The following is a 16,104-nucleotide window of genomic DNA, read 5'->3' as shown; positions in this document are numbered from 1 at the left end:
CCCGACCGATTCAAAGCACACTGGATGAAATGCAGCGTCCTTGTGAATTGGGGAAAAAATAAATCCCATGTGGAAGTAGGACTAATCCACAAAATAGCAATTAAATTTACAAAGTCGGCATGCCTCCACTCATACTTCTCAGCATTGAAATTCACTCATGTTTCGACATTAAAACATTGATGCATGGCTCCTGAAGTCTCTTTCTAAAATCTCTTAAACGACCATAAAATGTTAAAGAAATAACATTGTCAGGCTTGCTGGTGTCAAACCACTTTGTTTCCAGGAACGGTAGGTATTACTGATTTATCTTTTCACTGTTACCAAGACTGAGGCATACGCATTAGCCAGCCCTTAAAGGTACAAGCTCTCGAAGATGCAGGGATTTAACACAGCAGTTTACTGAACCCTGCTATTTACTTCACCTTAAGTACCTCAGTGATTCCAGAGGTTAGCGACGTGTTTATTTGTTTATTGACAAGTAATTCTGGAGGGCGGAGCAAAATAAAACATACTGCTCGAGGAACTGAGGCAGGTTGAGCGGGATGTGTAGGAATGACCTGCAGATGCTGGTTTATTAACGAAGATCGGCACCAAGTGTTGGAGTAACTCAGCGGGACAGGCAGCATCTCTGGGGGGGGAAAGGATGGGTGACATTTTGGGTCAGAACTTTCTTCAGACTGAAAGTGCAGGTGGAGGGAAAGAGGGAGGGGGAGTGGAGGGAATGGAATAAACTGGAGGTGAGAACAAATCAGGACCGGCAACAGATGAGCACAGGAAGGGTGGAGCCCATAATGGCCCATTGTTGGCTGGAGAAGAGGTGATAACAAGAGGGATACAAGGATGTGAACGGTGGAACTAGTAGGATGACTAGGATGCAGAAGGGGGGATGCAGGAGTTACTTGAAATTAGAGAAACCAATGTTAATACAGCTGGGTTGTAGGCTGCCCAAGTGAAATATGAGGTGCTGTTCCTCCAACTCCTCACTCTGACAGTGGAGGAGGCCCAGGAGCAGCATGTTGTGGGGATTGTAGATGTTTCAGGTTGAGACCCTGCATCAGGCCACAGAGTGGAGATGGTTGGTATGGAGGGGAGAGGGGAGAAGTGAGGCAGGGCCTGGTAAGGTGATCATTGGAAACAAAGAACTGCTGATGCTGGTTAATATAGAAAAGGACACAAAGTGCTGGAGTAACTCAGCAGGTCAGGCAGCATCTCTGGGGAATGGATAGGTGACGTTTCAGGTCGAGACCAAGAAGTGGCTTGAACCGAACGTCACCTCTCCGTGTTCTCCACAGGTGCTGCCTGACCTGCTGGGTTACTCCAGCACTTTGTGTCATTTTAGCTGGCGCATGGACTGAGGACAGGTGAATGTTGATGGGCTGATGAAGCGTGGCAGGTGGGGGGGGGGGGGGAGGGAGTGGAGGGAGGGGTCAAGTTGGACGACGGGGGCAGATGAGCGATAGACGAAAGCAAACAAATATAGAACAGATGGATCCAGCAGTGGGGAGGGGAGGAAGAAAGTGCCAACGAAGTGCTGGAGGGTGATAAGCAGGACGGAGGGATATCTTTTCTTCAAAATGGTCAAAAAAAGACACAAAGTACTGGATTAACTCAGCGAGATCGGCAGCATCTCTGGAGAGCATGGATCTCCAGACTTGACATTCCAGGTCAGGACCTTTCTTCAGACTCCTTTTTCTCCAGAGATGCTGCCTGACCCGAAGAGCTGCTCCAGCACTTTGTGTCAATCTTGCACTTTGCTGATGTTGTTTGGATGGTTCTTCAGGCTGAAGAAGGATCCTGACACGAGACGTCACCTATCCATGCTCTTCAGAGGTGCTGCCTGACTCACTGAGTTACTCCAGCACTTTGTGTCTATTTTTTGTTAACCAACATCTGGAGTTCCTTGTGCCTTCAAAATGGTCACCCTGTCCTGGGCTGCAGCTGGGAGCTGTGGGCAGGGATCGCTGAGGCTCTTTGTGTGCATGCTCTATGGAGACATCGCCTGATGCTGGCAGATTATTGCACCCACTCCAGCTGCTACTGTGCCAGCACCTCTCGCCGATGAAGAGGTGTCTGAACTCCTTAATATCGCAATGATTGGCAAAGAGAGGTAGGTGACATGGAGCTTCAGATGTGAGCTGGAATGCTATCAAGGCTTGGAAGATGAGAGTGAAGGTGACCGAGTCGTCAAGGGTCTCAGTATTGCCTGGGAGGTATCTCGTACATGGTCTAGAGATCTAGGTCGAGCCAAATACACATTGAAAGGCAGTTCTGGTTTTAGCAAGGTGCTGGAGGATGGAATGTCGGGGCCAGTGTCGGTAGTGAACCAAGGTGAGCAGCAAGTGTGTGGGATGAAACACAGCAGTCTGTCTGTGGTGGAGAGTCAAAAGTGTCCCAAAACAGAACAATGACATTCGTACTTGCAGCAACACAACAGAATGTGTAAACATAGTACTCTGTAAGCACCAAAATAAACAACAACAAAACGTTCAGTGTGTATGTGTGTCATATTTATGTGGTATATGTAATATGTATGTGTATATGTGCATATATATATATATATATATATATGTATTTCTAAGTGTGTGTGTGTATTTACACAAACATACAAATATTCACATACATATATATGGATACACATATATGTATATGTGACATGCGTATCTATTTATATATATATGTGTGTGTGTATATATATATATACATATATGTGTGTGTGTATATAACAAACAAACATTAATAGTACAAAGACAAAAACAATGCCCTCAAGTCTATGTAGTTCAATAGACAATAGACAATAGACAATAGGTGCAGGAGTAGGCCATTCAGCCCATCGAGCCAGCACCGCCATTCAATGCGATCATGGCTGATCACTCTCAATCAGTACCCCGTTCCTGCCTTCTCCCCATACCCCCTCACTCCGCTATCCTTAAGAGCTCTATCCAGCTCTCTTGAAAGCATCCAACGAACTGGCCTCCACTGCCTTCTGAGGCAGAGAATTCCACACCTTCACCACTCTCTGACTGAAAAAGTTCTTCCTCATCTCCGTTCTAAATGGCCTACCCCTTATTCTTAAACTGTGGCCCCTTGTTCTGGACTCCCCCAACATTGGGAACATGTTTCCTGCCTCTAATGTGTCCAATCCCCTAATTATCTTATATGTTTCAATAAGATCCCCCCTCATCCTTCTAAATTCCAGTGTATACAAGCCCAATCGCTCCAGCCTTTCAACATACGACAGTCCCGCCATTCCGGGAATTAACCTAGTTCAGAGCTTATTTGGAGGTTGTTGTGTTTTTTTAGCCTGATGGTTTCAGGGAAGAAGCTGCTCCCGAACTTGGACGTTACAGTTTACAAGCTCCTATAACTTCTTCCTGATGGTAGGAGTGAAGTGAAATAAGAGTGTGGCCAGGGTGGTGTGATTGACCTTTTAAATAACATTTAGTTTGAACATTTGCATCCTGTAAAACCAGATTCCTCTGCAAGAGACAGCATCTGATGTTGTTCAGACTACACCCAGAAACATGCTACATAACGTGACCTTGTGCTAATGATCTTTCATCTGGCCACACCCAGGCTTCTGTGTCGTTCTGATGTCATGTGGAGAAACCTCTAGGCCCTTGGCAATTACCACATTTGTACTTTTAAAAAGTAAAATCTATTATTCTATCTCTTACTGTTAATTATAATCTAGCCTCTCGGGCCCTCAACTTGTGACAGCAAATATTATGACTTTATTTTAGACTTTAGGGACACAGAGTAGAAACAGGCTCTTCGGCCCACCAAGTCCACGCCGACCTATGATCACTCTGTACACTAGCACTATCCTACGCACTAGGACAAATTACCAATTTTCTGAAGCCAATTAGCCTATCAACCTGTACATTTTTGGAATGTGGGAGGAAACCGGAGCACACGGAGAAAACCCACGAGGTCACAGGGAGAATGTATAAGCTTTGTACAGACAGCAACCATAGTCGTGATCGAACCTGGGTCTCTGGCGCTGTAAGGCAGCAACTCTACCGCTGCACCAATGTGCTGCCCAACATTAACCTATCTCACTGGACTGGCAATCTTGGTGCCTCAACAGATATTTCTGAGACGCAAAGAACTGCAGATGCTGGAATCTTGGCAAAAGCCAAATTGCTGGAAGAACTCAACGGAGCAGCCAGTATGTGTGGAGGAATGGAAGGGCGACATTTTGTGTTGGGATCTTGAGAGAAGGTTGTAAGGAGAGGTGGGGCTGGGACAAAGCCTGGCAAATAAGAGGTGGGTATGGGCAAGAGAGATTGTGAAGAAGGGTCCCAACCCAAAACGTCACCTATTCCATGTTCTCCAGAGATGCTGCCTGACCCGCTGAGTTACTCCAGCTTTGTGTCTCCTGTTTTGATTGGCAGATGGATGGAGGAAGTGACAAAGGCTGGAGATGAGAAGGAGACAAAAGGGTTTTGGTTAGGGTGAGGAGTGAAATGTAAACCCAGAGGGGGCAATGTGGGCAGAAGTTGGCAGCGATGGAGGGATGGAATAGTGGGAGATAAAGGTGCACATCAGGGTGAGGGGGGCACAGGAAAGGCAGGGGAAGTAAGTGGAGTATTACTTAAAATTGGAGAATTTAATGTTCATACCATTGAGTTGTAAACTACCCATGTGGAATATGTAGTCCTGTTTCTCCGGTTTGCATGAGGTCTCAATTCTGGCAATGGAGGAGGCCCAGGACAGAAAGGTCGGTATGGGTCACTAATGGTCTTCATAAAGAAGGTCGACCGTTTATAAGTTACCTGTGCTGAGCTCAATATCGGAGCCACTCCACAATGTGACTGATTCTTAATGGCTCATTGAATTGGCCAAAAAAGCACACCAATGCCTCTATTTCCGTAGAAGGCTTAGGAAGTTTGGCATGTCCCCAACAACTCTCACCAACTTCTACAGATGCGCTGTGGAAAGCATTTTATCTCAATGCATCGCAGCCTGGTTTGGAAACAGCTCCATCCATGACCTCAAGAAATTGAGGAGAGTTATGGACACAGTCCAGAACATCACAGAAAGCATCCTCCCTTCCATTGTCTCCATCTACACTTCACAACTGCCTCGGCAAGGTTAGCAGCATAATTATGGGCCAGTCTCACCCCGGACTCTCCCTCTTCTCCCCTCTCACATCGGGCAAGAGGTGCAGAAGTGTGAAAACGCACACCTCCAGATTCAGGGACAGTTTCTTCCCAGCTGTTATCAGACAACTGAACCATGCTCCCAACAACTAGAGAAGAGTCAAGAGTGTTTTATTGTCATATGTCCCAGATAGAACAATGAAATTCTTACTTGCTGCAGCATAACAGAATATATAAACAAGTACTCTGTAAACAACATAATAAACGGGAGGAAAAAAGATCAGTGTGTAAATATACACACACTCACAAGTACACACACATACACACACACTCACAAGTACACACACACAACACACACACACTCACACATATATATATACACATATACACATACACTTGCACACACGTACACAAAAAACAAACAATAGTGCAATAATAATAATAATAATAATAATAATAGTCTATTGTAGTTCAGAGCTTATTTGAGGTTGTAGTGTTTAATAGCCTGATGGCTGTAGGGAAGAAGCTGTTCCTGAACCTGGACGTTACAGGTTTCATGTTCCTGTACCATCTTCCCGATGGCAGGGATGAAATGAGTGTGTGGCCAGGGTGGTGTGTGTCTCTGATGATGCTGGCTGCCTTTTTGAGGCAGTGACGCCGATAATTCCCTTCGATGGTGGGGAGGTCAGAGCCGGTGATGGACTGGGCAGTGGGAGAACAGTCCTGAGCTACTATCGACCTCATTGGAGACTTTCGAACCATCTTTAATTGGACTTTGTTGGACTTTGTCTTGCACTAAACGCCATATCCTTTATCCTGTATCTGTACACTGTGGACGGCTTGATTATAATTCTATATAGTCTTTTCGCTGACTGGATAGCACGCACCAAAAAGCTTTTCACTGTATCTCTGTATTCACTAAACTAAACTAAACGAAAAAAATGTAGCAAACGGGTATCGGTGTAGATTTAAATGACCATGATCTGATGTTCTTTGTACTACTAAATCTATGACAAAGAACAAGTGTGAATTAAAATTCATCTGAGTGATAGTGGAAAGTGTTGCTCCATCAAATGCCTCAGATAAAATAATTCAGTATAAATGTGCATCATCTACATTAGCTATATGCTCTGACTGAGCTCTAAGACCTAAAGTCACAGAGGCATACAGCGTGGAAACAGGCCCTTCAACCCAACTTGCCCACACCGACCGACATGTCCTATCTACACTAGTTCTACCTGCCTGCGTTTGGCCCATATCCTTCTAAACCTGTCCTATCCATGTGCCTGTCTAATTGATTCTTAAATGTCGGGATAGTCCCAGCCTCAACTACCTCCTCTGGCATCTTGTTCCATTAACCCACCACCCTTTGTGTGAAATAGTGATCCCTCAGATTCCTATTAAATCTTTTCCACTTCACTTTAAACCTGTGTCCTCCGATCCTTGATTCCGCCTACTCTGGGCAAGAGACTTTGTGCAATACCCGATCTATTCCTCTCATGATTTTATACACTTCTATAAGATCATCCCTCATCCTCCTGCACTCCAAGGAATAGGGTCCCAACCTACTCTCCCTATAGCTCAGACCCTCTAGTCCTGGCAACATCCTCGGAAATATTCTCTGTACCCTTTCCAGCTTGACAACATCGTTCCTACAACATGGTGCCCAGAACTGACCACAATACTTATGCAACCTCACCAACATCTTATATAACTGCAACATGACCTCCCAACTTCTATGCTCAATACTCTGACTGATGAAGGCCAATGTGCTAAAAGCCTTTTTGATCACCGTATCTTTCTTTAACGCTACCTTCAAGGAACTATACAGAATACAGAGCTTTATTTGTCATTCGGTACCGAGGTACCGAACGAAATTACGTTACCAGCAGTCACACAAAAAAAAAGAAACACAAGACACATAACCCCAAACACAAACATCCATCACAGTGACTCCAAACACCCCCTCACTGTGATGGAGGCAACAAAACTTCCGCTCTCTTCCCCCCGCCCAAGTCCCCGCGGCCGAGCCGCACCGGGCGCTGAAACATCCCGCGGCCGAGCCGGGCGATGGAAGGCCCCGCGGCCGTACTGTGCACAGCTAAGTCCCGCGGCCGAGGCCTATGTACCTGCACTTGTAGATCCCTCTGCTCTACCACACTCACCAGAGCCCTGCCGTTCACTGTGTATGTCCTGCCATGTTAGCTTTTCCAAAATGCAGCACCTCGCATTTCTCTGTATTAAATTCCCTCAACCAGTCATCAAAAACAAGTATGTTGCAGCACGCACATTTATATAGTTAGGTTGTTTGGCCATTAAGTTATTTTTTCCAATCTTTTCCACTGCATTTTTAAAAAGGGGCTTTCAATTATCTGCCTGCAGATTTCCTTTGATAATGGAGGTTTCACTGCAGGTAATACAGGCCAGCGTTCACCATTAATCTTGCCTGTTAATCGGACAAGTGCTCTATTAAAGTCTCCACCATTTACTGGATAATTAAACAAGCCATTTTTTCCAATTTTTCTTTTCTAAACTGCAGGGAGCAAAGAAGGTGCACTAGCGGACTGGTTCTGTGGTGTAATATATGATATTTGTAATTAAAGTGGTTTCATTTAATTCAAGGTGACTTGATTTGTTCTGAGCAAAATGAATCCATACAAATTTTTACCCAGTGATTTTTCTTTTCCAATCAAATCTTCTTTGATTTGTGGAATTTAGCTGTGCAGACAGCTGTATTTGTTTGCATACACTCTGAGCACCTGGCTGGAAAGGAACATTAAACAGAAGCAGCACAGGAGATCTGTCAGTTTTAGCCAGGGTCACTTGCACAAAACCCAAGGCATCATGAAAAATCGAGAGAAAGCAGGTACAGCACAATTCAACCAAAGAAATGCCTTCCCTCAAAAGATAGACACAAAATGCTGGAGTAACTCAGCAGGTCAGGCAGCATCTCTGGAGAAAATGGATAGGTGACCCTTCTTCGACCCGAAACATCACTTATCCATGTTCTCCTGAGATGTTGCCTGAGTGGTTTAGTTACTCCAGCATTTTGTGACTATCTTTGGTATCAACCAGCATCTGCAGTTCATTATTATTACATTCATGTCTTCTTCTTGCGTTTGAGGCAGCAGAAGTTATGAAGCTGCTTCTGCCTCTGCTGTCTCTGTTTGTTGTCGTTCGCCTGACTGAGGTCAGTTGACAGGGTTCACCACGGGGAGGTCGACAACATGAGCCCCATTGCATTCATGCAACCCTCACTTTCATAGAGGGAACTGGGGAAGGATGGTTGACTGAAGATTGGACCAGTCTGAAGAAGGGTCCCGACCTGAAACGTCACCTGTATGGGTGGTACAGTGGCACAGAGGTAGAGCTGCTGCCTTACAGTGGCAGAGACCCACATCCGATTTTGACCACGGGTGCTGCCTGTACAGAGTTTGTACATTTTCACTGTGACTGCGTGGGTTTTCTCCGGGTGCTCTGGTTTCCTCCCGCACTCCAAAGACGTACAGGTTGTAGGTTAATTGGCTGCTGCAATTTGGCCCTAGTGTGTAGGATAGAATTAGTGTACAGGTGATCGCTGGTCAGTGTGGACTCGATGGGTCAAAGTGCCTGTTTCCACCTGATATCTAGGTGAAAGAAACAAGGAACTAAAGAAGTAAGTTTACAAAAGAAGACACAAATTGCTGTGTCTCTAAACTAAACAAAACAAAACTAAACTATCCATGTTCTCCAGAAATGCTGCCAGACCCGCTGAGTTACTCCAGCACTTTATGCCTTTCATTGAACCTTAATTTGTTTAGAGAGGTTATGAGGAGACAGGATGGGGAAGAGAAGGACTGCAAGGCTCGGTGCTGGGACCGCAGCTATTTACAATATCCATTAATGATTTAGATGAAGGAATTAAAAGTAACAATTGCAAATTTGCAGATGACACAAAGCTGGGAGGCAGTGTGAAATGTGAGGAGGATGCTATGAGGATGCCGGGTGACTTGGACAGGTTGTGTGAGTGGGCAGATGCATGGCAGATGCAGTTTAATGTGGGAAAAATGTGAGGTTATCCACTTTGGTGGCAAGAACAGGAAGGAAGATTATTATCTGAATGGTGTCAGGTTAGGAAAAGGGGAAGTACAACGAGATCTGGGTGTCCTAGTGCATCAGTAACTGAAAGTAAGCATGCAGGTAAAAGCAGGCAGTGAAGAAAACTAATGGCATGTTGGCCTTCATAACAAGAGGAGTTTAGTATAGGAGCAAAGAGGTCCTTCTGCAGTTGTACAGGGCCCTGGTGAGACCGCACCTGGAGAATTGTGTGCAGTTTTGGTCTCCAAATTTGAGGAAAGACATTCTTGCTATTGAGGGCGTGCAGCGTAGGTTCACATGGTTAATTCCTGGGATGGCGGGACTGTCATATGTTGAAAGAATGGAGCGACTGGACTTTTATAACCTGGAATTTAGAAGGATGAGAGGGGATCTTATTGAAACATATAAGATTATTAAGGATTGGACACGCTAGAGCCAGGAAACATGTTCCCAATGTTGGGGGAGTCCAGAACCAGGGGCCACAGTTTAAGAATAATGGGTAGGTCATTTAGAACAGAGATGAGGAAAAACTTAATCATCCAGAGAGGTGTGAATCTATGCCCTCAGAAGGCAGTGGAGGCCGATTCTCTGGATGCTTTCAGGAGAGAGTTAGATGGATCTCTTACAGATAGTGAAGTCAAGGGATATGGGGAGAAGGCAGGAATGGGGCACTGATTGTGGATGATCACAGTGAATGGCGGTGCTAGCTCGAAGGGCCAAATGGCCTGCTCCTGCACCTATTGTCTGTTGATGTGGGTGTGGGAGAAGGAGTCAGACGTCAGTGCCATTAGTGGATGTGATCAGAAAAAAACGGGATCAGTGTGGTTGCATGTACATTTGGGTGGTTAGAGTTAGGTAGACTGGTATTTGTGCATGGGCATACGCCTGCATTGATATCTAGGTGGTGGAAACAAGGAACTAAAGATGCTGGTTTACAAAAGAAGACACAAAATGCTGGAGTAACTTAGTGGATCAGGCAGCATCTCTAGAGAACATGACTAGGCAACGTTTCAGGTCGGGACCCTTTTTCAGTTTCAAGGTCAAGATTAGCGCTGGGTTTAGATCTTGGGATTGGGCTATAGTTTAGGTTATGTTGGGATGGGGATGTAGGGGGTGTGGAGTTGGGGGAGGAAAGTGGGCAGAAGTAGGTCTTGAAATAAAAGTAGTGTAAAATAGGAGTCATGTGAAGAATGAAGAATTTCCAGCTTGGTTTGGACCACGGAAAGCTAACAGCAAAGCAATCCTCGGCTCTCCACCATGCAGACTGAGCGATATGTTCGATGAGTTGGGTTCACAGAAGATCTGGGTCGAACCTGCAAGAAGTCTGCCACACATGCACAAAGGACCTGAAAGTTTTGGGGTAAAAATTGCACCTGCATCTTTAAAAAGCGGTTGTGCAATGGTGCCATGAGATTATCTCACGTGAAGGATGGAAACTAATGCAAACCAAAATGGTAAAGTCAATTTGACCGCGGAAGGAAACAAAAATCAAATCACAAATTCAATGCATGTGTGTCATTCCTCGCAGAACTGATTTTAAAATAATAGCAAGCCCTGGACTATTCTCTTGGTATATTAATAATGTTCCATCATCAGAACAGAGAAGACCATTTCTAGTGACATAACACTCTTCACAATTCTCTGCCAGAATCGTTCCCCAGTGGGCAGCTCGTGTTATTACCATTGAAATGGACAGGAACCCTGAAAATAAATCACCACTTTATTGAAAGTAGCTTATTATGCGTCAAAATCTTTGGCTTTTAAAGAAAGACATCTTTATTAGTGCAGTGAATCTGATATGAATTCACGGTGGAAGCAAGTCTTGTATTTTATTACTTAGTATCTTTATTTTAACTAAATGTCATCTGCAGTGCAGAGCCAGAAAAGGTAATGGAATGCTGATATTCCTTTAACAGCCTCCCAGTGTTCAAGTGTTTGATGGGCCAAAAGGCAGACTTGTACTCCGATGACTTATTAACTGATGAACCTAAAAGGAAATTGTGCAGAACCCTACTTGTGTTGGTGAATTTGGATGGACATGGAAGAGTACAGGACAGGAACCGGCCATATGGCCAATAATCTTTAGATATTTAGATTTAGAGATACAGCGCAGAAACAGGCCCTTCGGCCCACCGGGTCCGCGCCGCCCAGCGATCCCCGCATGCTGACACTATCCTTCACCCACTAGGAACAATTTTTTTTAACATTTGCCCAGCCAATTAACCTACATACCTGTACGTCTTTGGAGTGTGGGAGGAAACCGAAGATCTTGGAGAAAACCCACGCAGGTCACGGGGAGAACGTACAAACTCCATACCTTTGCTGAATGCAATTTTGTTAAACTAATCTCCTCGGCCTGCACGTGATCCACACCCATCCATTCCCTGCACATCCTTGTGCCAATCTAAATGCCTCTGAAATGCCACCATTGTACTTCCCTGCAAAACCACCTCAGGGCAACACGTTCCAGGCACACACCACCCTCTGTAAAATCAAACATGCCATTGAGATCTCTTGTGAAAAAGAATAGGTGAACCGAAACATCACCTGTTCTTTTTGTCCAGAGATGCTGCCTGACCCGCTGAGTTACTCCAGCATTTTTGTGTCTATCTTCTGCATCATAGATGTCTTTTGGCCATCGGATACCCCTTTGAGTTGACTGTTTTCTTACAAATACTGGAGCTCCTTCCACCTATCCGCCGTTGTTGCTGTCTAATTACGTGTGCTGAAATTTGAACTTCTGTCCTGCGTTCCTTTGAGCCAAGTTATTTTTGCTTTTGGTGTTTGGGAGAGGCCTTTTCCCATCTGGCATTACTAGAGTTCCTTTGTTGCACAAATGTAGATCGATGGTTGCCAGGCAAACACTGCAAATTACCATCATCCGCCGTTCGTCCGCAGCCAATGTTTAGAGATTATATTTAATCTCATGGATAAATGGGTGTTCTTGGCAATTGGAGTGAAAATGCAGTGCAATCCTCTTAAACGAGAGATTTAGTTTTGTTTTCTTTGTATATATTTGAATACTGATGATGACAGAGTTTGAGGGGAGCAGGGATTATAATTGACAATTAGGAAGTATTATCATGAAAGTTCCAGGAATGGTTCCAACAAGATCTGGCAAACCTTCTTGTGCACTGCCCAAGGGACTCAGTGTGGAACCATGTCTAAGCCATTAGAAATGCACAGGGGCTTCTTATCGTAATTTAGGTTTAAGTTGATTAATTGTCATGTGTACTGAGGTACAATGAAAAACCTTGGTTTGTGTGCTATCCAAAGATCAGATATGCCCCACAGTACAATTAGTTCATCTCAATGACCATAGATAGAGAAAAGGGGAAGATGCAAAGATCAGAATATAGTTCTCATCAACATAGCGCATCAGTTCCATAAAGTCCAATGTCCACAATGGGGTGGGGGGAATCAGACAGGACCCTAGCTTATGGAAGGACCTTTCAGAAGCCTGATAATAGAGGGGAAGAAACTGTTCCTGAGTATGGTGGTAAGTTCTTTCAAGCGTCTGTACCTTCTGTCGGACGGGAGTGCGGAGAGGAAGGAATGGCTAGGGTGGGTCAAGTCTTTGATTATATTGGCTGCTTTTCTGAAGCAGCGCAAAGTGAAGATGGAGTCGATGGTGGGAAGCATTCAGGGAAATACTGGAGTAACACAGTGGTTCAGGTAGCATCTCTGGAGAAAAAGAATGGGTGACATTTCGGGTCGGGACCTTTCTTCAGATTCTTCTGGAGGCTTCGATTATGTTGGCTGCTTTTCCGAGGCAGCATGAAGTGTAGATGGAGTCTGGTCTGGTCTGTGTGATGCACTGGGCTACATCTGCAACTCTCTGCAATTTCTTGCGGTGCTGGGCAGAGCTGTTCCCAAGCCAAGCTGTGATTAACCTGACAGTATGCTTTCTGTGTTGGACCTGTAGAAGTTTCAAAGAGAGTTTGAGAATTTGTGGCACTTCACACCCTCAATAGAAAGGACTGAATGTTTGTGTACATTAAGTGATATCACAAGGAACACAAGCTACATGGGAGAAAGATTTTCCCCTCAGAATTAGATGGAGAGGAACAGCACCTCATATTTTACTTGGGCACCTTACAACCCAATGGTATGAATATTGATTTATCTAATTTCAAGTAACCCCTGCATTTCCTCTCTGACTGAAGAAGGGTCTCGACCCGAAACGTCACCCATTCCTTCTCTCCAAGATGCTGCCTGACCTGCTGAGTTACTCCAGCATTTTGTGATACCTGTATATATATATGTGTGTGTATGTATGTGTGCATATGTATGTGTATGTGTGTAGATATACTGTATGTATATCTACACACATAGATGTATGTATATGTATGTATATATACATGTATGTATGTATGTATGTATGTGTATATATACATATATATGTAAACACATTCACACACACACACATGAATACATACACAAAAACAAACAGTAATAGTGCAAAAAGACAAAACCAATGTCCCCAATTCCAATGTAGTTCAGAGCTTATTTGGAGGTTATAGTATGTGTGTGTGGATGTGTGCATTCAACTTACTTTATGAATTACTTCTGTTTACTTTTAGGGCTTTGAATGCAATCTTGGTTTTCCACTCGAAGAATCAGCGATATTTAAGGATAGGCCTTGCAGTCCCACTGCTTGGAACTATTGCTATACTTCGCAAAATGGTGGCAGACGAGGGCAAAGTGACTCCAGATCAGGTAAAGCATAATCTGAGCCCAACATAATCAGTGGTATTAATTACTGTTCATCCTAACTATCATTGTTGGACGAGTGTATTCATATTCTTAATTATTGAACAATAAATCTCACGCTCAAGACAATTGTCAATCTTCCCACCTGATAACAAAAGGACATAGAAGATTGAATATCACAGCACAGGAAGAGGCCCTTCGGCCCACAATGTCAGCGCTGAACACAATTCCGTTAAACTAATCTCCTCCGTGTGCACGTGCTCCATATCCCTTCATACCCTGTATATTCATGTGCTTATCTAAAAGCCACTTAAATACCACTATCAACTCTGCTTCCACATTCCAGGCACCCTCCATCCTCTACGTTAAAAAAAAAACCTGTTCCACACATCTCTTTTAAACATTCCCCCTCTCGCTTTAAAGCAATGGCCTCTAGTCTTTGGTATAAACCAGTATCTGCAGTCCCTTACCCATCTAGTCTTTGACATTTCCACCCTGGGGAAAAGGGTTCTGACTATCTAGCATGTCGATGCCACTCATAGGCTTTTCACTCTCAAAGCTTTTCACTGTACCTCGGTACACGTGACAATAAACTAAACTCAATCAATAATTTTATATAGTTCTATCAGGTCTCCCTTCAACCTCTGAGAAAATCCAGATAAAATAATCCATGTCTATCCAACCTCTCCTTGTGGCTGATACCCTCTAATCCAGGCATCTTTCTAGTAAACCTTTTCTGCCCCCAGTGAGATTTGTTTTGTTTCACTCATCGATGTTAATTTTCATTAAATACAGAATGGAAAATAAGTGGTGAAGTGGCAGAGCAATTACAGCAAGGTTCACGTACACCTGCTCCCTGTGGTTGATTGACAGCTTTTGTCCAGGTCTCCAGAACAGGGTTGAACTGAGAAATGACTTCATAGAGCAGGAGACGAAATGTCCACGATACCTTTAGCCTTCAGAGATACAGCGCAGAAGTAGGCCCTTCGCCCCACCATATTCGCGCCGACCAGCGATCACCATATGCACCAACACTATCCTACACAGTAGCGACAGTTTACAATTTCTTTACCGAAGCCAATTAACCTACAAACCTGTAGGTCTTTGGAATGTGGGAGGAAACCGGAGCACCCGGAGAAAACCCACACGGTCCCAGGGAGAATGTGTAAACTGCATACAGACGAGCACCCATAGTCAGAATTGAACCCCAGTCTCTTGCGCTGTAAAGCAGCAACTCTACTGCTGCGCCACCATGCCACCCCCTCAGCCAGTCTTGTTGAATCTTTGGTAACTGGCTCATATCAGCCCGTTGGCCCGCAATGTGATGCCTAGTTAAACTCATCTGATCTGCCTGCACATGACCCATATTTCTCCAACTCCTGCACTTCCATGTGCCTATCTAAAATCCTCTTAAAAACCATACCGTATCTGTGTTAATAATTTACTAAGGCACAGTTGATGGACATAATGAGGAGAGAATAACATTAAGGAAAAGGTTGAACTTCAAGAGTGAGGCCTTCGTTGTCTGTTGATCACTTTCTGCTGGTGGATGAACAAAACTTGAAAAGTTGCTTTAATGCATCCTGTCGAGAGTGAGCGATCGCGTGAGGTGACGGGGAAATATATAAGGCATTGAAGCTGGGGACAAAGGCAACTGCAGATTCCCGAATCTTTAGTAAAAACACAACGTGCTGGAGTATCTCAGCGGGTCAGGCAGCATCTGTGGAGGACATGGGCAGGCGATGTTTCGAGTCGGGACCCTTCTTCAGACCGCTAAGACGCTTAAGCTAGTGTGTCAAGTGCAGATCTAGAGGACTGTACATTCCTGGCATCAGCTTAAATGGAGATCAATTATGCTAAATTTCACTGGTTCCATCATTATTCAGATGCCACCTTAATGAAGAAGAATATGGCTGTTTGTCTATTATTCTGCACTGTCATCCACATTTATGTAAGGGCAGTGATGAAATTTGGAAGTGAGTGCTTAGATCAGGTTTCACTGTTGATGACCAGCTTATTGATGAATGGAGTTCATTTGACAGCACTTTTGTTGATCTTCCTTCACTTTATTAACGATAAAATTCACCAAGGCGCCAGAGCCTGGCGACACTTTGCATGCTGGTCCCAGAAGAGGATCTGCTATAATGCATTACAATCGCTCCACTCTTTTAAATCTTTATCTGTACACTGTGGACGGCTCGAGTTTAATCGT

At 44.4% G+C, this 16,104-nt stretch overlaps 1 protein-coding gene across 1 annotated transcript in view; it reads left to right on the top strand.

Annotated features, from left to right (window-relative positions):
- The window catches only part of LOC144594474 (ubiquitin carboxyl-terminal hydrolase 43-like), a 391,904-nt gene that overhangs the window by 210,966 nt on the left and 164,834 nt on the right, over positions 1-16,104 (top strand). The window contains exon 5 of the mRNA XM_078400997.1: positions 13,763-13,898. Within this exon, the coding sequence (XP_078257123.1) occupies positions 13,763-13,898 (136 nt within the window). The remainder of the gene's footprint in view (positions 1-13,762; positions 13,899-16,104) is intronic.

This window comes from Rhinoraja longicauda, chromosome 6 (genome assembly GCF_053455715.1).
Source record: "Rhinoraja longicauda isolate Sanriku21f chromosome 6, sRhiLon1.1, whole genome shotgun sequence".
Lineage (NCBI taxonomy): Eukaryota > Metazoa > Chordata > Chondrichthyes > Rajiformes > Arhynchobatidae > Rhinoraja > Rhinoraja longicauda.
The sequence above is the reverse complement of the archived record's forward strand: the minus strand, read 5'-3'. Positions and strand labels throughout refer to the sequence as shown.